The sequence below is a fragment of the Ochotona princeps genome, chromosome 22 (assembly GCF_030435755.1).
Source record: "Ochotona princeps isolate mOchPri1 chromosome 22, mOchPri1.hap1, whole genome shotgun sequence".
Classification (NCBI taxonomy): domain Eukaryota; kingdom Metazoa; phylum Chordata; class Mammalia; order Lagomorpha; family Ochotonidae; genus Ochotona; species Ochotona princeps.
In genome coordinates, this window is record NC_080853.1 from 15,401,021 (window position 1) to 15,426,011 (window position 24,991).

A 24,991-nucleotide genomic window follows, 5' to 3' on the forward strand; every position below is an offset into this window, starting at 1 on the left:
CCTGTTTATGTGATGAAAGAGAGTTCAGGTTAGTTGCAGCTCTGGCCTCTTGTTTTATTCACAAACTCAATCTGGAGCTTCAGGTCACGGAAGGATTAATAAATTATTAGAATCTCCTCTGCAAATATAAAATGCCAAGTCATAATGAGCTTGGTGGTCTCAGGACTGCACTAAATCGAACTGAGTCCCGAATTAGTTTATTAGGCTGGAATCAAGCAGATTTGGTGTGGGGGAGCAGACAGAGGCAGAGAAGTGATTTCCACTCTGAGACTGTTGAACTCAAATCCATCCTTCCAGGGTCACAGGAAAACAGTAGCTCAACAAAACTAACTACAACAAATGCCTTCTAAAAGAGGAGAGGAGCATCCCAGAGCCCACAGAATGATTTACACGGTGTTGAGTCACTACTCTCCCCAAGGACAGGTTTTTCCATTTGGAAATCTTTGGGGCTTTTTCTTCTCAGGATTGCTTCTCAAGCCAGCTCAAGCCTGCCTTTCAGGAATTGCACCCAAAGGGAAGGTCTCTTGATCCTTTATGGTTGGCTATACTTGCTTAAAATTCCAGCATTGTCTGTGAATCCATTCTTTCATGATTAGGATCTTCTGTTCTATTTGATGCTCACCAGGAGCAGAATAAATGAATCAAACCTTTCTTCTCACAACAGAACCATCCTCATCCCCCAAATGATGCTGTTCATGAGGTGCATTTCACACAATACATCCTGTTCTGGGAAGAAAAGCACAGCCCCCATCATCCTTACAATTATCATTCATCAAGTATACACCTCGTCCTTGGCATCTTAAAGGATGCTTAGCTTGATGTTGGCTTGACATGAGTTTTTTGTTTTAACCACATAAAAGCACCTTATATATCTGAGGTCCCATTCTGTAAGAAATCCAAGCTTTCTCAGAATGCATTTTCATTTATCTTTTCAACCTCTGCTGTAAGACTCTGTTTTTCCCGTAGAGGAACTGCATAGGAGGAAAGTCGAGGGAGCTGTGCTCAGCTCAGTGGAAATGAGCACAACTGGTCATGGAGATTTCAGGGCAAAACTGGGGGCTGTGAGTAGGTAGAGAACATTTTTGTGGGGTAGGGATTTTATTCTAGGTTCTAGCACTGCATCCAGCTCTCAGGTCTTTAATCTGCAGATTGATGCCTATTTCATGTAGCACAGTACTCTGCCTAGTGAGAGAATGAATTCATCTCATTGAACCACCTCAACAAGCGTATGTGCTATATCTGCCTTATAAACTCTTGTCTCCAGTGACATGATATAGGACAAGAGAAGTTGCTGGTAGATTGCACAGGCAAGAACTGACCTCTTCTGACTAAATCCCTTGCTGTTTGTATTCCACGAAGCTGCCTGGTATTATTTTGTTAGAAAAGTGAAGCATGATGCTGTCCATGGAAAGATTTCACAAGTTAGTTGAAGAGTTGTGGCACATCCCATAGCCCAGTGCCTAGCTCAGGTGTCGATTTCTCCAGTTCTTACCCAGCTGCCTGCTAGCACACATCCTGGGAGGCAGCAGCCATCGGCGTAGGAGATCAAAACAGAGGACCAGAAGGGAGCAAACAGATGGATGGAAGGTCTCTCCATCTGTCTTTGTCTTTCTTGTGAGTCAAATGAAAAATGAAAAGCGAAAATTTAAAGAGTAAAATTTAAAGTGTAAAAGTAAAGTGCAGGGGCCCAAGCACTTAGACCATCTTCTACTGCTCTCCCAGGCACATTGTGGGAAGCTGTATCAGAAGCAGAGCTACCAGGGTTCAAACCCACTGAACCACAGTGCCAGCCCTAGAGCCCAGTGTATACTGCTGGGAACAACACTGACTTGCACATCTGGACCCAAATTCCAGTTGGCTCCTTAGAATCCTTTCCTAGACATTTTCCCTCTGGTTCCTGTTCCTGAATCTGAAACAGGAGATTAGCCAGACTGGGATGTCTCCCAGAAACCATAATCCTCAGTTGTGCTCTTTTTTATTCAGAGGAGCCATCGGTCCCTCCCAAAGTCGATGAGAATGACACCCGTCCAGATGTGGAGCCACCCCTGCCAGTGCAGATCCAGATAGCCACGGATGTGATGGAGCGCTGCATACACTTGTTGTCAGATAAAAGCCTGAAAATCCGCTTGAAGGTCAGTATGTGGCCCCTCTCCATTCACAGAGCAGCAGGGCTGAGGTGTAGTGAGCAGTGCCTGTGCGGGTGAACGAGCAGCTTTGCTTATCTCCTGGCCCCTGCATGTTGGCCAGGAGAGGAATTCATGTGTGGGTTGGCAGTTTTACATCTGTCAGCTCAATTGCATGAGGAAGCAGTTTCGGGGATTCATCGAGTCTTCAAGGGAAAGAAAGCCATGTTCCTTGGAAAGGATGTTATTTTGTGATCTGACTTAGCATGGGGCAAGGGTTCTCCAACGTTAAGGAGGTTGTTCTTCCCAGACTAATTCTAGCCCTGAGCTCTGTTTATTTCTATTTTTATCCTAGGAAAAACCACCACAATTTTTGTAATATTCCATCCTCATTTACTGGTAGTTTTCCAAGCAAACACCTATGTCAACAAGGACTTTAACCCTAGTGGCACTGTTAACAGGACAGGGGGTTGGAGGAGAGTCAGATCTTGTCCCCAAAGGAAAACAATATTCCTCCTTCCGCCCAAGCAGGAGTGAGATACACTCCTTCCTTGGTGGATTACCGCTGGCCCTGGCAGCTTGTTGCCTGAGCTGGCAAACCCTCCTTGACAGATGTCAAACCTCAGGGTCTGTGTTTTGTGAAATTTGTTTGGTGTCCCCTAGACATCTCTTAGTATTCCTCTGTTGTTCCAATCAGAAAGCACTTTTTGAATACCTATTACATGCAAGGCTGCATCGTGGGTACCCAGCTGACAGATTCAGCACACTCTCATGTACTTCTCATCCATGAGAGTTTTGTAGCAGCTGAGTACCCACAGCGATTGAGAGCACTCGTGTTGGAGTCAGACCTTCGTACCTGAGTTCACACCCTGGCTGTGCCCTTGACCCCAGAAACTGGAGTATACTAATTCACCTTTTTGAACCTTGGCATTTTTATCTGTAAAATGAAGAGGGTGTCTAGTCCATGGGGTTGTTGATTCTAGAGATTTCACAGTTCGCATGAGGTGTATAGAGGGAGGGAGACAACATGATCCCTGCCTTCATGGAACTTCCTGTCTGTTATGGACAGAGAGACCCTAGATGATGAAATGCTCATAAGTCATCCAGCCAGTTCTGTGATGGAAAATGGTAGTTCACTTAGGCAGCAAATTCATACAGGGAGCCTACCCTGTTGCAGAGCCCATCAAATGAGACAGTTTCCATTCTCCTGTAAACCAGGGGTCAGGGTAAAAAGAAACCAGCTATGCAACGTGGCAGGGACCAGGAGAAGAAGGATTCAGGCAGAGGGGAAGAAAATATGTCTTTGAAACTTGATGTAATTTGTTCTGTGACAGAACTCAAATCCAAAGCCAGTCAGTGGTGCCAACATCATTTTCACTGTACTGCTCTGCAGTGCCCTCTGCTCCCCTGTACGGCTGAGCTTGTTCTCATTCCTCTGCCTAGCCAACCCTCAAGGGCAGAGCCTCTTCTGGTTTTTCTGTGTTTCCATGTTCCATTGGAGACACCTGGTAAGGGTTTGCTGCTTCGTGTTAGCAGACTCCGTTCTGTCTTTCTGACTCAAATGTGTACCTCCCCTGCATTTTGAAGACAGGCCCACCTCCATGGAAAGGCAGCCTGCCCTGGTCATTGTACTGACCACTGCCCATGACCCTGACATGGACTGTTTCCAGTGAGCTTTGGGATGGAAGAGATTAGAAAACATATTCTCACGGAAAATTTTTTAAAAATCCTCTTACATCTCAGCCAGCCCAAATCTTCTGAGACTGGCCTATACTTCACTGCTTGCCTGGTCTCTGCAGTGGCAGCCACAGCACTGGATTCTTGCCCAGCCCCTCCCTCGCTTTGCTCCTGTCTGTTCTGAGGCACCTGCATCTTTTCAGCTGTTCCAGCTGAACCCAAGCTGCTGTTTTGAATATTCAGTCCTTCAACACTTCAAGCCATTTCAACCCCAAATCCATGGCCAGGTCCTCCCACTTTGCTGCCTCTGCCATCACAGAGCCACATGCTTTGTTCCTCTCCCGTGGACATGAGTCTCCTAAAGGATCTCTTCACTTTATCCCTCCCTGCTCACCAGCCAGAGTATCCTTTTAAAACATAAACTTTATCACATCGCTTTCGTTTAAAACTCCTGAATGGCTCCCCACTGCATTCAGTACAAAGTAAGAAATTACTAACTCGACCCCTGCGACCCCTTCATGCTCCAGGCCCTAGCTTAGCCTTTCCCTGAGGAGCTCCCCACAGCCCTGCTCCCATCCCTAAGCACTGCCAGCTCGGTCCCACCCCAGGTCTTCCTCGTCACAGTTTCCCACTGTGGGAACACTTTGCCTCTGGACAGTGCTAACTCCACTCATGCTTTCTCTCTGCTTCCAGAAGCTGCTTCCGCAGAGAAACCTTCCCAACAGTCTGTAGATCCTTCTGTGTGTTTCATCTTTTCCTTTCTTGTCATCACAGCTGGTGGTCATCTCTTTTATTTGCTTGTTGTCTACTTAAGGGTCTTTTCCAAAGGACCACAGAATCTGTGAAGATGAGGAAATGTGTGTTTCGTCCCTTTTGTGTCTAGCGAGTGCTTTTCCTGGAGTCAGCACTCAGTAAATGGCTGTACACTGAATGCTCTTCAAAGTTGCAGTCTTTTCAAATGGTGACTTGACCCTAGGTGTCTGGTTTTAAGCTTTTACCATCTGCTGCAATCCTGTCTTTGATTTCAGGTCTTGGATGTTCTGGACTTGTGTGTACTTGTTCTGCAGTCCCACAGGAATCAGCTCCTTCCCTTGGCTCATCGAAGCTGGCCCTCACTCGTGCAGCGGCTCACGAACGACGACCCCCTGGCCGTGCTCAGAGCCTTCAAGGTACTGTCCCAATCCCCCTGCTCACTGTCCTGAGCGCACCAGGAAGAGTGCTGGGGACCAGCTCGGTTAATCTGCTCACAGAGTCATACAGCCTGAGGAAAATACAGACAAATCAGAAAAGGACAAGGGAGGAAACTCAGCTTCCTTTTGAATGTATAGCAGGGTGAATCAGTAGATGAAAAGGATTACCAGTATTTATTGAACACTTCCCAAGTGCCAGGCAGTGAGTGTGGCACTTGGCCACACTTGGTCTCTCATTCTCACAGCCTGCTACAAGGTGGGCACCAGCCCCACTCTTGAGAGAGGAAGCGACAAGTTCCAAGAAGACAAGAAATGTTCCTCAGGATCATGCCACTAGCCAGTGACCAAACCCAGAACAGAGGTCATGCCCATGTTCTTGACAAGAGTCAGGGTCAAGGGGCCTAGATTGCAGTAGGGAACACAAGCAGCTTTAGGCCAAGGCCATGACTGTTCATTTTCCCATGGGGCTTCATAGCATCCCTCCCAGTTCTCAGTTATCAAGGATCAAATGGGACACTTTGAGGAAAAGCTTTGGAAAGCTAAAAAACCCTGTGTCTAGATGCAAGGCAATATTCTCCCTGACTTAGTTAGGCTCATGGTAGCATACATATTTTAGCTTATTTATTTATATCCTTTGTTGTTCCAAAAAGCAGTTAACAGCAACCTGTAGAGATACATTTACCATGGCAAGCTAACATAAATTAGAAGCAGATAAGCAAGAGGCAGCAAAGAAAAAAAGACATGTACAGACATGAAATGAGGCCAGGAATACAGTCTGTGTACTCGGCAGAAGTAGATTTGTTTTCTGTAAAGTTCTTCAACATGAACTGGACCAAAATACCAGCTTATATTAAAACATACTAACTTGCTAATATTTTTTTCCAAAGCCTGATATAGAAGATGACTCTGTGTGTGTGTGTGTGTGTGTGTGTGTGTGTGTGTGTGTAAGAGAGGGAGGAGAAAGCAAACAAGAAAAGATAGGTTGGCGGAGATGATGAGGGTGGGAGAGAGGAATTATGACTTACTCAAGTGTGCTGTTTTCCTTTATGAAAATTAGTAGCTTATCTGAAATGACAGGAAGCATCGAAACATAGAACAACGCGTGCAGTGCGAGGCTGCTTTCTGCACATGCAGACTCAGCGACACCTGGAGTCCAGGAGCCTTGGCAGCATGCACGGGGACCTGCATCGAGCACCTCGCTGCTCAGCCCCAGTCGGCAGCTGCTCCCTCTGCTGCTGCTGCCCCTGCCTTCCTGACTGATTTTTAAAGAAATTCCTGTTATCCAGTAGACTCAGTCCTGCGCAGTGGGGCAAAACGTTTCAATATGTTCTGCTAGAGAAAGTTTAAAACGAGACATGCAAAGAAACTGCCTGTTGTGAAAGATTGAACGGGGGTGATGTACGCAAGAGATTGTGCACCTGAACAGAAGGAACACCTCGTCACTCCCAGCCAGGGGGTGCAGCCTGGGCTCAGCTCCGGCCTCCTAACGCCTGCACACAGCAGCAGTGGTGGCTAAAAGCGTGAAGTCTTTTCTCAGAGGAGTTAGGAAGATTCCAGAGATGATGTATGTGAATTGCTTTAACTGCCTTTTTTTTTTTTTAACAAGAAAGAGGGAGGAAAATCAAGGTATTAATCACATTACTCATCCAACCCAAGATTCCTCTGAATTACTCTCCATGTAATCTGTATTTATGGATAGAAGCAGCCATGCCTTGGGAGCGGAGACCTCCGAATTCATAACTGTCAGAATCACAAACCATAGGCAAGGAATTAACAGCAGTAATTCTATTTTTGTTCCCCAAGCAGATGAAATTGAATTAATGAGCATTCTTTAGCCTTCTTCGTGCCTTGGCATTGTTCAGTCACATGACTGGGGATTCTTCCTGCAGGTGTTACGTACATTGGGAGGCAAATGTGGTGATTTTCTGCGGAGTCGGTTCTGCAAAGATGTCCTGCCAAAATTGACTGCTTCCTTAGTGAGCCAGGCTCCCATCAGTGCCAGAGCTGGACCAGTTTACTCATACACACTGGCCTTCAAGTTGCAGCTGGCCGTCTTGGAGGGCTTAGGTCCCCTCTGTGAAAGACTGGACTTAGGTAGGTACCGGCTAATCTCACTCAAATAGGCACACGGCACTGTCTAGCTGCTATCGTTGCACGCTTTGCTTAGTCATGCTCCACCACCAGACACATCTGCTTCATCCTTATTTTGGCTTCAGTCTCCATTCGTCTTGATACATTCTTTGACTTTGAAATGGACTAGAGTCCAGAGTTTCCCCAGGTGGCCGTTAGTTACCACTTGTCCCACATGCAGTCCGGGGGCTAGCGCTTGTTTTGTTTTTCTCTCTGCAGGTGAGGGTGACCTGAATAAAGTGGCTGATGCCTGCTTGATTTACCTCAGTGCCAAACAGCCCATGAAATTACAAGAGGCTGCCAGGAGGTATGTCTGCTTGATCACCCACTTCTCTTTACGTTTGTTCTAAATTATAGATGATTTGCTAATGGCAAGCAGAGTTGAGGCGTCCCCACTTGCACACACTCTCTCCCTGCCAGTTGAAGATGATTCCCTTAACTATGCCAACTCTAGGTATTTATGCTGGATGTGGTTCTCTCCTTCAAGTAACCTTTTCCTGCGCTTCAATATCAGCCACAGTTTCAAGGGAGCAAAAAACAGAAAGCTCCTGGAGGAGACACAGTACCCTCCTGCTCAGAGGGGCATCTTGGGCTCTGAGCATGGTTACTGGGTGACACTGCACTGCCCCATGCCTCCCACAACAGGCAAGCGGAAGCACTGGTTACTGATTAACTGGAGTCCACAGAGGGGATGAGATGGGCCTCGATGCCATGAGCCCTCACAGAATTGGGTGCAGAATTGGTATGTGTAGCTGGTATGTGTGCCTTGTTCTAGACAGAGTCGCCTGATTCTGATAGGCGTCTACGACCCAAAGAACCTTAAGAACTGCTGGACTAACAGCTTAATGGGCCTCTTTTCATTATGAAATTGTGTGCTTCTAATGTCTAAGAACACTTGGATCCTACTTGTTAGAGAATGACTGTTCCACCTCTAACGTAAGAAGCTACTTCTGGTTCCCTGGGCACTGAGGGCTTCCTCTCCTAGCTGAAACCCTGAGCACAGCAATGTTCCCCTGCCTGGAGGCCCAAAATTCACCCTGGTTCCCTCTCCTCTGTTCTCCCACCAGCTGGGAGCAGCCTGCTCGCCAGAACCACCATGCCCTGGACACTTCTGCTGAGGCCAAAGCCAGGGCTGTCTGAGCCAGCCCTGTGAACAGCCCCGGGCCTTTTCCAGTCCTCCCAGTTCTGCATGCCTGGGCAGATGTTCCCTCCTTGTCACAGGCTTTTCCCTGCTTCTCCTGGGTGGGGTGGGAATCAGGCAGCAGCTGATTCCCTGGAGGCTAGAAGGCTGCTCTGCCTAGGAAATGAGGAGCTCTGACTCTCTCTCTTACGGCTTGTTCTCCTAGGAGTGATGGGACTATCTTTGTGAATTGATTTATTGTCCTTTGCAATTTTTTGCTCTTGATTTCCCCAGTTCCTATTCTTTCCTGGCCCTTTCCCATCACATACCCTAGGTGCAGAATCAGTCAAACTTCCTCCAGCACAGGAGTGCATCCCAGTGAGTTTTCCGGGCATTCTCATTCCTCAAAGAGCACTGTAGGATAACACATTTATCTGCAGATTTTTGGGGGTACCTGTTACAACCAAAAATTACAGAAGTCTGCTTTTCACCTTGCCTATCCTATCCATTTTACTTCTCCTATACCCACTGCATCTCATCCTTCAAGTTTAGGGCCTTCAAACAAGCTAATAGTCACAATTCATTATCTTTTTATTTCCAATTCTCTTTTTCTTGCCTCTGAAAGCAATTAAGCCCAGGGATTGGGTGTTGCTGCATCTTGAGTTGGTATTCTGGTTGCCTCTAGAGGAGGAAAATGCAACCAGACCACTCACCCGCACCGGCTTTGTTTGCGCCAGCACACTGCGTTCCCGGTTGAGTGAGATGACCTCCCTCTGCTGGCTGGAGGGGGAGGAAGTGCAAGGCTGATTGCTTTGCCCATACATCATCTGCAAACTTACTTTGAAGGCAGAAAAAAAATCATGTTGTCCTTGATCAAGAGTTGATTTGGCATCTTGATTCAGAAATTAATAAGCTCTTTAAATGGGAGGAGAAGCCTGAGACAATAGGAAACCTGGTCTCTCTGTAAGCCTCATTCCGTATGAAGAGAGGGTGAGGAGGGGTATGAATGTTGATTGAAATCCTTGGCCTCTGATGCTGTGCCAGGTCCCCTGCTTGAGGTGGAATCCCCCATCCCTGTATCCATTTGGTTGTTGGTCTTGAATTCTCTTTCCTTCATACTCCACATACATTACTAAAAAGACTGTGCCTACTTTGAGAATCCCTTAAATCCCACTGCTTCTCCTTTTCTCCATCATCTCTCCCCCACCTGTACAACCACAGAAGGTTCCTGTATCCGCTGCCCCCTCCTAAGCACTCTCTGTACGCAGTCTGGGTGGCAAACGTTCTCTCTCCTCCCTGCCCTATCGCAAGGGCCCAAAGGAAGCCCCTGGAGCCAAAGATTACAGAAAGCTAAGCCTCAGAAGGACCAGAGACAAAGCTGTTCAGAGATGACCAGCTCCCAAATCCCCCCACCTTGCCCCTCTGTCAGCCAGAGGGCTTGGCAGGGGCTGCTCTAGGGTGCCCCTACCCCCTCCCTGCATCCTGAAAGGAGATGCCAGGAGCAGCCAGCAGGTGGGGGTTCCAACCCCATGGTGAGGTGGAGGCACACTTGGCACTGTCACAAAATCTCTTTCAGGGCATGCAGTTAGGTTCTTTCCTTCCTCCTCTTTGCATTTCCTGGCTTCAAAGAATGACCAACCCCTTGTTTGCTTTTTTAATTTGCTATATTAAATATAGCCTTTGTGGCATGCTTTTACGTCTAGGCTGTAAACTCTGGAAATGGAAATTGATCAGGGGTGGTTGATGTAACAGAGGCTGTAAATGCTCAGAACGGAGATGCCATTCCAGTTTAATGCTTTTATCTAGTGAATGTGCCTTGTAAGGAGGGGGCATAAATCTTACAAGTTGGGGGAGGGGTGGGGCTGGGGGCAGGATGTGTCATCCTGCCATGTGTTGCCACCAGGTGTCACTATTAACTGACTGTGCAAAAACAAAACAAAACAGAAACTACCTCCCCCCCGAAGTTCATCTGTATAAATGACTTCAGTGACTTCAGCAGATAACAAAGGAGGGAATCTTGGCAGGGGTGTGGGAGTGGGTTGACATAGCAGGAGCTGTCCTCAGGGACAGGCGGTGGATTACCCATTCAGGTCACCAGCCTCCATAGCATTGGGAAGTTCAACTGGTTTGTTGCCTTCTCCCCATTGCATTGGCAGATGGAACTGATTGAAATTCCAGGGTGGCCCCCATAGCCTCCAAGCTGTCCCACAGCATGCAGTGGGCTCCATGACTAAGCCAGAGATACAAGCTCACCCCTCAGATGCCTGGGTCTCCTTCAAGCTGGTGTGAACTGTGCTGGCTTCTACTCGGCTCCACTGAAAGCACACCCTGCAGGCCAATCTCCTGTGAACCCCTGAGATTTCCTCCCTGTCTTTTGTAGCAAAGTTCCATGTCTTCCAATGAGCCCTCCACATGGACTAAAATTAGAAAACAAAACTAGACAATGGCTATTTTTAAAAAGGTGAAGTCCATGCCTGCCAACTCTCAATGCTAGACGACAGAAGCTCATGGGCTGGTGGTCTCCACCTCTAGCTCTACACTCCCTAGCAACCAGAAGACAGGCAGGAAAGCCAAGTATCAGCAGGTAGGACCAGCTGGTGTAGCTTTTGGTCAAGCAGGTACTGCATGCTGTCATTGCTGTGGTCCTTGGTGGCGAGGGAGGGGTTGTCCTTCAAGCTGCCTCTGCCTAGGCACTGAGTGTGGACACAGGCAAATGGCTGCATTCTGGGAGTTACACAAAGCTAAGTTCAAGTCTTAGAGCTATGTAACCTTAGCTTCCTTGTGTTTCATTTCCTGCTTAATATGTAACTGGGGGTGGCCAGAACACCTTCCTATCTGGGTCTTTGAATTACATTCCTGTGTTCAGGAAAGCCACTCAGTGTTCATTCCTTCTACAAGTTGGGGGGTCGTGATGCCAGGCACTGTAAGTAGAGGCAGTAAGAGCCGGGCTGTGTCATGGTGCGCGTGTGCCATCTGTGTACACACCTGTGAGGGACATACAGAGATTTGCAAAGATGCGGGATTTACACACACCCATGCACCCACAGCCCATGTGTAGCTTGCGGTAAGCCTGCTTCCCCTTTACTGAGATCTGAACAGGGTTTTTTCACCTTGGGAGAACTTTTTCATGTTAATTATTCACCTCCCCACCAGCCCCACAGAGGTAAGCAGTCAGATCTTGGGGGGAAGGTTCATTCACTGCTCCTCCCCTGCTTTCTTCCTAGCAGCAGGGCGCCAGGCCGTAACTGAGCCTTCCAAACCCTGCACAAGCACACTGGCACAGAGCTTTCATTTCATCCCCATTAGAGCCCCAACTCCTGGCTTTACCCACACAGGGGCCTATTATATTTGAATGAATCAGGAACCATGGAGGTGATCCGTTAGTTCAGTTGAGCTTGAAATTAGTCGCTCGTCCCTTCTGATGGTGTGGGCAGTTTGTTTGAGCTTGGGCTACCGAGCCATTTCCCCTTAGACTGTACCCAGCATGGAAATGAGGGCACTCCTAATATTTTTCCCTTTGACATTTGATTAATAGTTGATAAATCCAGGCCCAAGTAGTTAGCTTTCCTATTATCCATCTTTTGACAGGCGTTACTGCTTTTCTTTTCAAGGCCCATTGTTCTAAAAATACACTCAGATCTGAAGCTGTTCTCTGTGCATACAGAGGCATGATTTCATGGTGTCAAAGATAAGAGGCATCTGCCACACAGATTACAAACCAAGTGGGTTGCTGGGTTTCAGATAGGAAGGTAAGGGAGAGCCTCTGTGCTGCTTAAATGCTGCAGGGCCTCTCCCTGCTTCCCCAGTGTGACTGATAACCTGCCAGGGTCAACCATTCCGCCACCCAGTAAGAAAGCCAGGCGTGGGGTACACATACAGGTGTACACTGGGTTGGGCTGAGAACAGGACGTCCTCAGTGGTAGATCTTGACCTTGATTGCTGCAGCAGCCACACAGCGTGTGTCTCAGCGATCAGAATCCTTGGCCTAGCACAGGGCAGCCATTTCATCTCTGCACAGTCTGTCATCCGTCTTGATCACCCAAGAGGCCACAGTAAGTGTGATGAACTTAACAGAAAGTGAAATAGCAAGGCAAATGGCCTCAGTTGTCTTACTATCTACATGTGTGTATTTATTCCCTTTTAAACAAACAAAAAAAAAAGTTTATTTATTTATTTCAAAAAAGCCATAACACCCATGACTGGGCCAGACCAGAACTAGAAGCCAGCAACTTCTTCCAGGTCTCCCACGTGGTTAGAGGGCCCTAGGATTTGGGCAATCCCTGCCACTTTCCAAGGCACATTAGCAGGGAGCTGGATTGGAAATAAAGCGGCCAAGACTCAAAACAGTGCCCATAAGGGATACCATTGCTGCAGGCAGAGGTCTTTGTACCTCAGCTTTGGCCCCAAAGTTTTTATTGGGTCTCTTATTAAGAGCCAAACACTATGCTGAGAGTTGAAGATTTCAGAGCTGAATCCCGGGTCAGAATTGTCCTCTCCAGTGTCACCTTGGGCAAAGTAATTCACTTCTCAGAGTTTCATTGTCCTCATCTGTGACTGAAATAAGCATAACTGTTATGTTTCACTTAATACAATCATCACAAGGATTCAGTAAAGTCATATTTTGTTAACTTTGGGCCTAGAATACCACCAGAGAGTAAAACAGCCTTTTTTTTTTTTTTTTTTTTTTAAGAAAGGAGAAAACAAGATGAAGCAGAGCTGAGGTTGGTGTGTGGAACTCAGAGCTGGAGTTCTGCACCGTTGCTCACGATGAACTTGAAAAGCAGCTCAGACCTAATCAAGCAAAGAGGGCAATGCAACCTCTGTAGCTTCTGGTGGAAAGTGGAAATAAGAAAGCAGGGGAAAAAAGAGAGAGAGAAGAAAGAAAGGAAGGAAGGAAGAGAAAGAAAGAAAAGGCAAGGCTTCTCAGAAAGAAATGTTGCTTTCCTCTTCCGGAACCTTAAGGAAGAGTCTCCACGGGCAGTCTTAGAACACGGGGTACTGTTGTGCCTGCTGGCCTCTGTATCCTTGCCAGAGTTGTGGAAGAAAGAACACCTCCTGGAGCTGTTTCTCAAGACATCCATCACCAGGGGCTGATGGTTTACTGCTGAGGGCAGGTTACAGGAAGTCAGGTAGAGTGGCAAGATAGGTAGGCTGGCCAGGATGGCTTTGTGAGACATGGCCAGGGTTATCACCCACATCAGCCACTACAGAAGGCTGCTCTGGGACCTGTAGCCAGGAGCGCCATCACAGGATGGAGGCCCAGAGGCTGACAGGGGGAGAGCCAGCCAGATGGAAGTGGCTACTCATACATCCCACCCAGTGAGATTTTAGACTCTAAGATTCTGGCTTATTTTTGAATTGTCTGTTGCAGATTGAGCCTCTCAATGCAGTGTCCTTTTAAATATGCATAAAGCAATGGAATCATTCCACTGCATTTGCTACTTTGTCTTGTGGTACTTTAAGGGGCCGATTAGCATCATCTGCTTCTACTGGCATGTAGACTTTTAAATCCTGCCCTCATTGCCTTTAAATATTTTTAGTACAGGCATCTGTGAGTGTGGGTGTCAGAGTTAGATCGATAGATGAATGGTTTTGAACAGGTAAGTGTAGTTAAGTCTAACGAGTATGTATAGCTGCAGAGGTAATTGGTAGTATTTATTTGGAGAGTAAATCGTTGCTTCAAGTCATAATCCTCCATTTCCAACATTTAGAAACAAAAAACGACCTCGGTGCAGGAGAAGATAGCTAAATTGAATAGCAACAAAGGACAGGCTTGAAATACTGGTTAACCAATGAACCGAGACCCATTAGAGTAAATTACTGAGTATGAAAACATAGCCACTGCTCGCTGCCTGGGACACGTGGACACCCTGAGCATCCATTTGTTTCAAAGGCAACACACAGCCTCATTTGCAACAGCAGCCTGCACCAGCTAATGGGAGAAGAGGTGGCCAGAGAAGAGAAGACTGTGGGGGCTGTTCTGCCAAGAGAGGGAACATCAGGGAATCCAAAATAGCTTTGTGGAGATGCCTGCTTTCCAACAAGAGTTTATTTTCTGAACACATTTAGTCATGCCTGTGCAGAGAGCGTCTATAGCATGTTCCTAAGAAGACAGCCCCGAATGACTTCTGTAGAAACCAGATAGATAGATAAATAAACAAACATCATAAAGCCACAGTTCCTTTACTGCTGACATCTACCCTGACAGCTTGAGAGAGCATTTTAGAAATCCAGAAAGAGATGAGGAGCAGCGGTGCCTCAAGCCAGTAACTGACAGACACAAAATGGCCTGTCACCCACGGCCGCCGGCAGCCCTTCTTTGTCTCACAGGCTGGGTAGCTCTCCTGGGCCTTGGCTGGCTGGTGGCGTTCCAGAGCACCCTTCGAGCCGATGTTGTCTAGACAGGGATGGTGAGGATGGACTTTGGGGTCCTGGCTTCAGCAACAGGCAGATTTCTCCAGCTTTGTCATATTCTGAGGCCAAGGGAGGCCACGTTCCCTCCTCAGGAAGCCCTCCCCGTCCCTCCTCCCCCATCCTGCCCATGACCTAGGAGGCTACGTGACAGCCTGGGCCTCTGGCCTTGGTCTTGTGTTGCCTGAGACCAGCACTTTGGTCCATCCCTGTTTGTATCCCAGGCCACCTCAGTGTGTGGGCTGGACCAGGCGCTAGTAAACGTTTGAAGTCACAAGTGTTTGATGTTTGGTAAAACCCAAACCACATGGAGTGAGTGGATGCTGATGGCACACTTCCTCCCTCCTGACTCCCAGCTCGGTCGCTCACAGCACCCAGCAATAATCATGACAGAATGAGCTGCTCCTGTCGGTTTGGCATGTAGAGTTTATTACACATTTACTGATACCCGTCGATTACGGATAGGGCTGAAGTGCAGGGAAATGGCTGCCTGCATGAAGTGAAATTCAATAAAACTGCATTTTAAGTGAAAAATCAGTATAAACACCAGGCTTCTTTGCCATGGAAACAGAGGTTGCTTAGAAACTGCCTAACGGGGAGTTCTAAATTTTTTAAAGTCAAGTTATCATTTAAGCTACACGGCCCTACGGGTTATTGAGAGATAATCACTCCCCTCAGGACACTGGGAGGCAGGAGGCACACGGCTGAGTGCCTCCTGTGCTCTGGGGACCAGATAATCTCTTGATAACTATGCTCCCCGGAGCCACTGATTCAGGCCTGGGGGAAGGAGAAAGAGATCTTTGTTCCAGAGTTAAATAGTGTACCTGTATTTTTTAAGCAATGTTTCTCTTTAGACCTTGCGGCCTGTACGCTCCTCCATGTATGAGGAGCAGTATGCAGGCAGCTACCCCGGTCCCTGCTTTTCTCTGGCTTCCAAGGATTTCTGCCTCCAGCCTGGAGCTTTTCCCTCTGTCTGGAACCTGCCTTCCAGCTCGGGTGGGCAAGAATTGGCCCCCAGAACAAGAGGCACCAGAGCCCGGAACAGAGCTGGCACCAACCTCCAGGGTCCCAGGCTCAGCAAGAAGCAGTGATGGTCCAAGTTGGCAGTTTGTCAGTGTTTAGAGTTCAGCAGGCCGCGAGTCCCTTCCCAAGCAGAGCACAGCTCCGCCTGCCAGCCAGCTGGCTGCATGACACGGTGTTTGCTCCCTGTCTCGGGCATGTGGAGGGCAAAGTAGACCACACTCGTTTCTTCTCGAGGATAATGAGTGAAATTAGAACCCCATTGGCTGAGGCTCAGGATCCCCACCAAGTCCGCATGGAGGAAATTATGAGACAAAAGACAAATGGCTTGCCCTTTTCCAAGTGTGGGAATTCTCTCAGATGTGGCAGAGCTGCTGGGGTTGGGGGTGATAATTACTCCTTAGACACACACAGGCTGCCTCTGGAAGGAGCAGATGCTTCAAAGGGTTTTCCTGAGTCTCCAAAGCAACCTGGGCACGGGCTAGGCTGTCACCTTCCCCTGCAGGTAAAGGAAGTAGACTCACAAGGCGAAACCATTTGCTTCGAGCCCCAGAGATGGCAGGAGGAGCGCGCATTGCAGCCTGCCATCCTGTGATGTGCACCCATTTCAGACCAGGCATGAGACCCAAAATCATTCTTCCAGGAGCTTGGTTCTTGTCTAATTAAAAAAAAAAAAAAGTGAACTTTGTCCACATTTTTCCTTTGCTTCCCTATTAGCTTTTTATTTATTTGAAAATTTTCTAGGGCAAAGAGACTGACTGCTTTCGTTTTCCTTTCCTGCCATTTTGCACATTGAGAAGGGCTCAGAAAACGAGGGTTGCAACATTTTCATGCTGTGTAAGTCAGCATGAATTGGGCTGGAGCACACTTTGTTGGGTATTACCCAGATAAAAATATTTCTCAGAGCTGGGAGAGCGCCCTGCTGTAGCTTGAGAAATTGTTCCAGTTTGTGCAAGAGGGGAAAAAAAAATCAAATGAAACCATTTGCATCTTAACAGTCTTTGTCACCAGGGAAAACTGTCAACTGTGGCACGTGTAAATAGAAATCTGCTTCCTGGTTGTGGTGCAGTTTTTATTATTTCCCCTGCCACTCTAATTATCAAAGATATTTTTGTTTTTAAACAAAAATTGTCTCCCACACAGCCCCATCTCCTTTCTGCAGTGAAGTGGAAACGATGAATTAGAATATTCTAATCACTTCCCCAGCAGCCACCACCACCGTGGAGGTTATAAACACAAGATTATACAAAACAAAGGAAACTTTAAATTGTTTAGGCACAGAACAGGCCAGGAAATTTTTCAAAGGGCCTGCCTCCCTTACCTCCTTGGCAATACACCTTGTAAACCCAGAGAAGAGAACAAAGCCAGCTTTGCAGAGGTCAGACCCAAATCCCCTGAAGTCGCAGGCTCTTCTGATTAGTGAAATTAAAAACCAAAATCGTGTCTGTTGAGCAAGCACCTAAATTCCTGTTTGGTGCTCAGAAGTGAGGGAGAGGCTCCCAGGAACGATCAGCAAGAATAAAATGTGATATATCAGATAGGGGATGTATAGCCGTCCCTCGGCATCCCTGCGCATTGGCTGGGGAACCCACCAAGGAAGCCCAGCTCTGCAGGTGCCCAAGTTGTTACAATCTGGTGAAATGCTCATGTGTAACCCAGCACGTCCTCACCTGGATGACTTTGAACACCCAAACACCTATTACAATATGTAAATAGTGCTAAAATGTATTTTGTAGGGAGCCATGATAAGAAACAGAAAGTCTGTACTTGTTCAGCACAGGCACAGGTTTTTTGTTTTTGCCTTGTTTTGGTTTTTCTCTTACTCCTGATGTAAAACCTGCAGATGGAGGAGCTATCCTCTTAGTTGATAGACAGGAGCCATGTGCTAGATGCAGTATGGGGTTTGACTGGGGTTTGAAACTCAGAAATCCTGGAGTGAGATACAGCTCTCATCGTCAGAAGCAAGGAAACTGAGACCCAGATGAAGGAAATGATTCCTGCAGCCACGGACCTAATGACTCCATGCATCAGTTTTTACATGGTGCTAATAGCCTCTCTCCCCTTCAGATCCTTTCACACAATGCTGTGTTTTCCAAGTGAGGGGGGATGTTGTCCTAAGCCATCAGTGTACCGCTTTATTTGGTTGTCCAAATGAGAAGCTATTCAGTCATCAAGTTTATATCCAGTGTTGCCAGGTACCATGCCAGGCGCCCAGTGTCCACAACGAACAGAACAGACACGAGCTGATTGTAGCCCCAGAGTTCAGAGAGCCTCACGTTGGGTGATTGTGGTGCCAATGGCCCAGGACCCTGAGAACCCTGCCCATGTTGTATAGGAACATCAGTGCTGGGTCCTGCCCAGAAGAAAGGAGCCATTTGCCAGCCTGTAGTATGTGGTATGGATCTGATGCCAGTGGGCAGGCTGGTGTTCCCAGAGGATCCCCAAGCATGTGTCCATACCACCAGAAATCCATGCTTCTCACTGTGGAGTTCAGCAGGCGGGAGTGTGAGCCGGGCAGGGAGCCCCCATCGGGGCAGCTCCTGTCTCAGGGCTGCCCTCTGCCACCCTGACCCAGCCTGATGGAGCCATGACCTGGGTCAAGCCCATAATGGGAGGTGGGCACTGTCATTTTTCTTCCCTTTGGAAACTCCTACTTTACACTACAGAACTCAGCAGCTTCTGTGCCAAGAGCTTGTTGAATGTCAATATTATTCTACTCCGACTAATTACTGATTTACCCTGTCAGTGGATGTGAAACTGTTCACCTCTGTGTGTTGGACCATCCTGACAGTCCTGTCTTATCAACTGAAGTGCGTTGGTTCTGCTGTTTGGAATGACTTGATCTCATTATCGGTTTCTTCTCAAATAGCCCAGTCCACTGGCTTGTAAGTGGGCCTGCGGCACTCCCTCTTCCCCATGCCCTCCTCCTCAGTCCTTTCCTTCTCTCCACAGTGTCTTCCTCCACTTGATGAAAGTGGACCCAGACTCCACCTGGTTCCTCCTGAATGAACTCTACTGTCCCGTGCAGTTCACGCCTCCCCACCCAAGCCTCAACCCTGTGCAGCTGCGAGGGGCCACCGGGCAACTGAACCATTACACTGCCAATGTTCTCTGCCTGCTGCAGGAGCTGCCCAGCCCCACCTCGCCCTCCCCCGCAATGGCAGCCAGGCCAGGCCCCACCCTGGCTGAAGGCATTGGCAGCAGAAAGGCAGGCCACAAAGGTGCAGTAGACAGCCGATCAATTTCTAAATTGATCGATCACACAACTGCTTAGAAATTGGATTGAAGGAAAGTAGCTGACTGTTATTTATATTTCATACCTAGTGTTTTCAATTGACATTGTCTGGTGGCTCTAAGGGTTTAACTCCTTCGCCTGCCATCTGCACAGTCTCCCACCCCACCCACCTCCTCCTAGCCCACCCACACACACCAGCACTCAGCCACAAGCCACGCCCCCAAGCGCCGGCAACTCTGGCGACAGAGTTCTGGTTGGTACCCCAGCAGTGTTGTCCTCCAAGGCCTTGAGGTGGGTCAGACATGCAAGGAGCCCAAGAAGCCTGCTCCCCCCGCCCGCCCCTCTGTTCCCACTCAAGCCACTCCTCAAATAATGAGCTGGAACAAATCTGTCGTACCTAACCTGTTCTTGGGGAGAAATGAAATAAAGGCACTTCTTGGATGAGAAGTATGATTAAGAGCTCTCTTAGAAGTTTCTTATTTAAATCGGGTGGTATTTTCTTAAATGAGTTTATGCACTTGAATAGGTAACACAGAGCCGTGGTGTGAAATCCAAACAGCACAAACAAAACTAAAAAAAAAAAAAAAAACAGCACAAACAGAAAATAGTGGGAAATACATCTTTCCCCGGCCCCATTTCCCAGCCCAAGGCAACCGCTCACCATAGATTCTGACACCTGGTGAGTAGAATAGTGGTTTTAAGGTCCCTCTGTGGGTGCTGGGGTGACAAGGCTCCCCAGGGCTGGTACCCGGCTCCACTGTGCACAGCACACAGCCCATTTGCCTCCTTGCCCACACTCCTGGAGGATTTTGAAGCAAATCCCAGATGTTCTAGACCAACTTTTTTTTCTTCAAGGTTTAGCTGTTTATTTTGAGTTACAGAGAAAGAATGAGAGACAGAGAAAGTTCTCTGTCTACTGTTTCACTTCCCAAATGGCCACACACAGCCATGGCTGGGTCAGACCAAAGCCGGGAACCTGGAATTCCATCTGTTTCCTCTGCAGCTTTACCGGGAGCATGAGCAGGGAGCTGAATCGGAAATGGAGCAGCCAGAAAAACTGATATCCACGTGAGATGTTTGCATCAGTAATGTGGCACATTATTGGCCCCAAAACTTTTCTCAGTATACAACCACTATACCATGTCATACCTAAAAGAATTGGCAGTGGTTCTTTAATGCCATCCAATATTTAGACAGTTTCTAAGTTTTTTATGATAATTGTTTTGATAATCTTTACATAGTTGATTAGGGCACAAAGGATCAAGGGCTACATAAAGTGGGTAAGACCATTGTTTCCACATTCTTTTTTTTTTTCCTATATCTGGGGTAAGCGGGGAGATAAAAGGAGAAGCCCCACCCAGCCTCCCAAACATCCCAGGGTTCCTGACTTGGGGCATGCTCCAAGGGCACTGCTCAAGTGGTTTTGATAGTTCAGCAGTTCTGAATTGCTGCCAGTCTCACCACTCCAGTCACGATGAAATCTCCAGAATCCACTGACATACCTTAGAGTCTCCATTTGCCCAGATTTTCATTGCCAACACTTGGCTGGGGTAGTTGACCAATTTTTTCTGTCCTCCATCCTCTGTTTTAGTACCAGGTGTCCTCTACAGGTTCCGATGGGCTGCCATATCCTCCATGTGCACCTGGATATGCCTGCTCAGCTTTGACACATGCACTCCTCAGTCAGACCATGGAACCTGCACTTCTCTTTATGGTTGGGGTTCTGAGTTCAGCAGTTCAGTTGGAGGCATCCCCAAAGAAGCTTCGTCTGAGGTGATCCCAAACCTGATTCTTGTACAATTTCTAAATTTACTCCCATATGTTTGCTTCAGGAGCCAAGGGAGGATCCTGCCTTGCAGGTATCCATATACACCTCAGCAAATCTCTCATGGGTCCCCTAGTCCATCCCTCCACCCCTCACTCATCTTTCTTCTTTCTTGGAAGTATGTTGGTGCGGAAGCAAGGTCATCGAATGCATTTGCCTCCCTTTGGGGATCATTCCACAAGTTCTTCCTGCCGCCAGTCCTCCCTGTATCTGGGAAGCAGGTTTGATTTGGGGGTTTGTGATCTGCAGCGTACTGCCCAGTTGCTGGCTTCATTCACTTCCCTCATGAGGTATCAGCAGCTGTTGAAGGTCCTGTCCAGCCCCACTCCCTTCAGGGACCATGAGGTCATACTGTTCTAGCTCCACTTTGCACTTGCCATTGGATCTTACCTCTATCAACCATGCAGCAACCCACCATACAGTTGGTATAGAAAAGCTACAGACTTTTGACTCCAGCTGAGTTGATGTGAGGTGAGGTACATAGCCAGGCATACTGTGTGCTGAAGGGGACCCAGGGATGTGGCTGCCTGGTGACCCATGGCTAGATAACGTTTCCACCACACAGATCATCCTCAGCTCTGGAGACATCCTAGAGTAAAGGCCCCAGCTGGCAGGTCCAGAGAGGCCCATTTCTTTCCTTAGGTCCACTCAGCCAGGGCTGTGGGGTGTCCAGGCCAGCCTGGGTGAGCCTTCTGTGGGCCTTGACTCTCAGCCTGTGCCAGGCAGCTGGTGAAACTTGAGGACCCACTCTCCAAAAACAGGCTCTAGTCCTCCTCCCTGTGCCAACCCGCAAGGAGGCACTGCAGCCCCTCAGATTTGTCAGGTGTCACCTCATCAACTGGGCTTGCTCAGCTGACCTCACAAAATTCCATGTTCAATTCTAGAGGCTTCACAGATGACCCCATGGGGACCCTAAGTGAAGAACCCCGAAAGAACAAGACAGTCATTTAGCTCGCTTCCAGTTCTAAACTCAGGGATGATTTCCTGTGGGAACGGGAGGGAAATGCCTTCTAATTGAGGGGATTGTACAAGGATTCGTGGCATTGTCCCGAATCCCACTGGGGACACAAAGGAAGAGGCGAATTCACTCTCAAAGTCCTGACAAATGAGAAAACAGGGCAGGGAGATGGCGTGACTTAGCTAGCGTGACTTAGCTAGTGCTTGTTAGTTGCTCCCAATGAGACAAAAGCAGCCTGGGTATGGCAAGTGGAGTGGTGAATGGAAGGCAGGGGCCCTTGTAATGCACTAGGAGGCACTGATGGCCAAAAGGGGCCCTGGTGTTCCACAAGCCTACCTCTTTCTCGAAGAAGTTATCTTGAGTTGTTTTCAGATGGCTGCAAAATGTTCTGCCTGATTGAAAAAAAAAAAAGGGCAAGGGGAACCATGGCTTAACTGACTAACCAGCTAACTGCAAGTACCAGCATCCCATATAGGCACTGGCTAATGTCCTGGCTGCTCCATTTCCCATCCAGCTCCCTGCTTTGTGGCCTGGAAGGGAGAGGGACTGGCAGCAAGATTGTGTGTCTGAGAGTCCCAGGACAAGCACATAGGCCCTTCCATCAGCCCCAAACTGTTTGACACGCCATGGTTCATGGGCAACCTGAGGCACATAAATATGTGCTTGAAAGTTTAAAAGTAAGAAGTGAGATGAATACAGGCTCTGATGAGGCCTTCTCCGGAGCCTGAGAAGTGATTTTCTGCAATCCCGCTGTGATGAAGGACACAAGGTCCCTGTCCGTTCGCATGGCTTGCCCCAGGACCCTATGGCAGCCTTGATTGGAAGCCAGCTGCCCACACTACCTGTGCCCACAGAGTAAGGAGTGGAGGCCAAATCTCAGAAAACCATTCAGAGTGAGGGGAAATGTGTTGGTGCCTGTGCTGATGGAAGCTTTGATGGCTTTATAAATGGCTTTCCTCCCTCCGCACCCCACCTCCACATTCACCCTCACCCCCACCGAAGTTTAGAGGCAGCCACTTTTTCAAATTACGCTTGAAAGCAGCCTGATTTCCCACAGGAATCATCGCCCAGATTAGGAGCTGTTCTACCTTTTCCGGCAGTTTTACTGGGCGCTCAGAATCTGACTGCAAAGGCCAGAGCAGGAGCAGTGCTCTCCTCTGCCTGCTTTGTGGGATATGCCTCTCGCTGCAGCCTCATCCAGGCATCAGGGGGCTGCCAGCTTTCACTGAGCAAAGGGTTAAAAAGCACTGGAGGCCGTGGCCACCACCACCACCCCTTCTGTAATTTGTCAGTCTTTTTGCATAGCTCCTGGGCCTCACCCTGTACGCTCAGTCAGTACCCTCACGTCCTCAGCTGCCTCCCACACAGGCAGAAGTAAGGGAGGCACCTCAGAATTTCTGAGAGGCCGTTTCCAAGGGAGAAGATCGGGGGCGGGAAGGGACTCAAGTTTCTTGAAATAAAACATACTGCGTTCCCCAAGCCACCTGCGTGCACCCAGCTCCCAAGGGCTCCCTCCTCACAACCTTTCTCATCACATGCACCATATGTGTTCCCTTCATGTCCCACCCTGAACACTGCTCTAGTTCTCTGGAGAAGGCCAGGAAAGCCAGACCTGGGAACCAATTTGTGTACATACTGATGAAAGGTGATGTCCTGGCACCCACATCCAATTCAGCTTCAGTTCAGGTCTAGGTGTTCCACTTCTGATCGAGCAGATGCTGAAGTCCTCGGGCCCCTCTCACCCACGTGGGAAACCCAGCTGGAGTTCCTGGCCCCTGGCTTTGGCCTGGGCCAGCCCCGGCCATTGCGGCCATCTGGGGAAAATGAACTCTGTCTTTCAAATACATAAATATTTTTTAAAAGTCAGTAAGTGCACACACCTTGGCCAGCAGTACTGCTTCTGCATATTTAGTAGTCACACAGGCACACAATCGTGTTCACACACACAGGCGTCATTTGAGTGATATGCCTAATTCACTAAACTCAGGATATTGAATGCCCAACATGGGTCAGGCATTATGCTTAACGGTCTCATTAATAGTTCAAACACTGGAAGCAAAAGACTGAAAGTAACCTAATTATGGGATTTATCTGTCCATCCAGAAAAAGCTGAACATGCACTTACGTCTCCCTCAATGCAGAAATTGTACTGCACTTACAGAAGAGAAGCAGGTTACAGGTCATGAAATGGTGCTGCTCTGAACTGTTTCCCAAAAGTAAACACAGAGTACAAGGGAAAAGGGAGGAGGGGTTGGTGGAGGGAGGGAGAGAAAGGGGAACTTTTGATTGAGTCAATTATGGTACATCCATGTTACAGAACACTATGCAGCATTTTTTTTTCGTGAAATATTTAATTGTATCATTTGAAAGAGAGACAGATCTCATATCCCCTGATTTGCTGCCCAAGTGCTCACAATAGTCAGTATGGGGCCAGGCCAAAGCCAAGAGCCAGAAATTCCATCCAGGTATCCCACGTGAGTGGCAGAAACACAAATACTTTGAGCCCTCACCTGCTATGTCCCAGGGCACATGGCAATAGGAAGCTAGAATCCGAAGCAGAGTCAAGTGGGGAAGCCAGACACTCTGCTATGGGAAGCGAGTGTCCCTGGTGGTGTCCCTAACACTGTGCCAATTGTCCATCCTTCTAAAGCATCTTAAAAGGGTAAGCAGCAGTCGCAACCAGAGCTGTAAATGCACACATCCTTTGACTCAGCAGTTCTGTTGTGAAGCAGTTACTTGCCTGTGTGCAAAGATGCTGCATATTCCTGGGTGCATTGTTTGAATTAATAAAAGATCGGAAGCAACCTTCAAGTCCATCCAGAGAGGACTGGTTAAATAAGCGCTTCACCAACGTGCAGCATCCTGTGTAGCCTGGCTGAAGACCACAGTCCTTCTCGCCTACAGCTCCTAGGCCTATTATTAAAGCAGGAGGCATGCAGACCAAGCTTCACTATGGGGGAGGGTGCATGCTTTGTGTCCTCTTAGAGGACACCCACGTGACAGGAGGATTAGTGCGGCTCCTTCACGAAGTGCTCTCTGTACTCGACCTTTTTAACCATATAGCTAGGCACCTGTATTATTTATTCATTGACAGATACACACAAACACACACAAATGTCATTAGGATGGAAGGCATGTGTGAATCTAATCCTAAAGGAAGCTCACACAGAGTCTTAGACACCCAACGTCATCTGAACCCCCTCACTCCTGCTTTGCACTTCTCAGAAGGAGCACAAGCTGGAGGAGGGGAAGGCCAGGCTCTGTCCACATAAGCAAAGGAGTCTCAGAGAGGATGCCCCTGT

The 24,991-nt window shown here is 48.1% G+C and overlaps 1 protein-coding gene across 3 annotated transcripts in view; it reads left to right on the forward strand.

Annotated features, from left to right (window-relative positions):
- Positions 1 to 19,365, forward strand: part of TTI1 (TELO2 interacting protein 1) — a 42,469-nt gene extending 23,104 nt beyond the window's left edge. For 2 of the 3 annotated variants that reach the window (XM_058679553.1, XM_058679554.1), the window contains exons 4-8: positions 1,984 to 2,132; positions 4,829 to 4,969; positions 6,880 to 7,084; positions 7,340 to 7,427; positions 18,624 to 19,365. In XM_058679553.1, the coding sequence (XP_058535536.1) occupies positions 1,984 to 2,132; positions 4,829 to 4,969; positions 6,880 to 7,084; positions 7,340 to 7,427; positions 18,624 to 18,945 (905 nt within the window). In that variant the 3' untranslated portion in view covers positions 18,946 to 19,365. The remainder of the gene's footprint in view (positions 1 to 1,983; positions 2,133 to 4,828; positions 4,970 to 6,879; positions 7,085 to 7,339; positions 7,428 to 18,623) is intronic. The other variant, XM_058679555.1, reaches the window with a different exon arrangement.
- Positions 19,366 to 24,991: the final 5,626 nt, after the last annotated feature.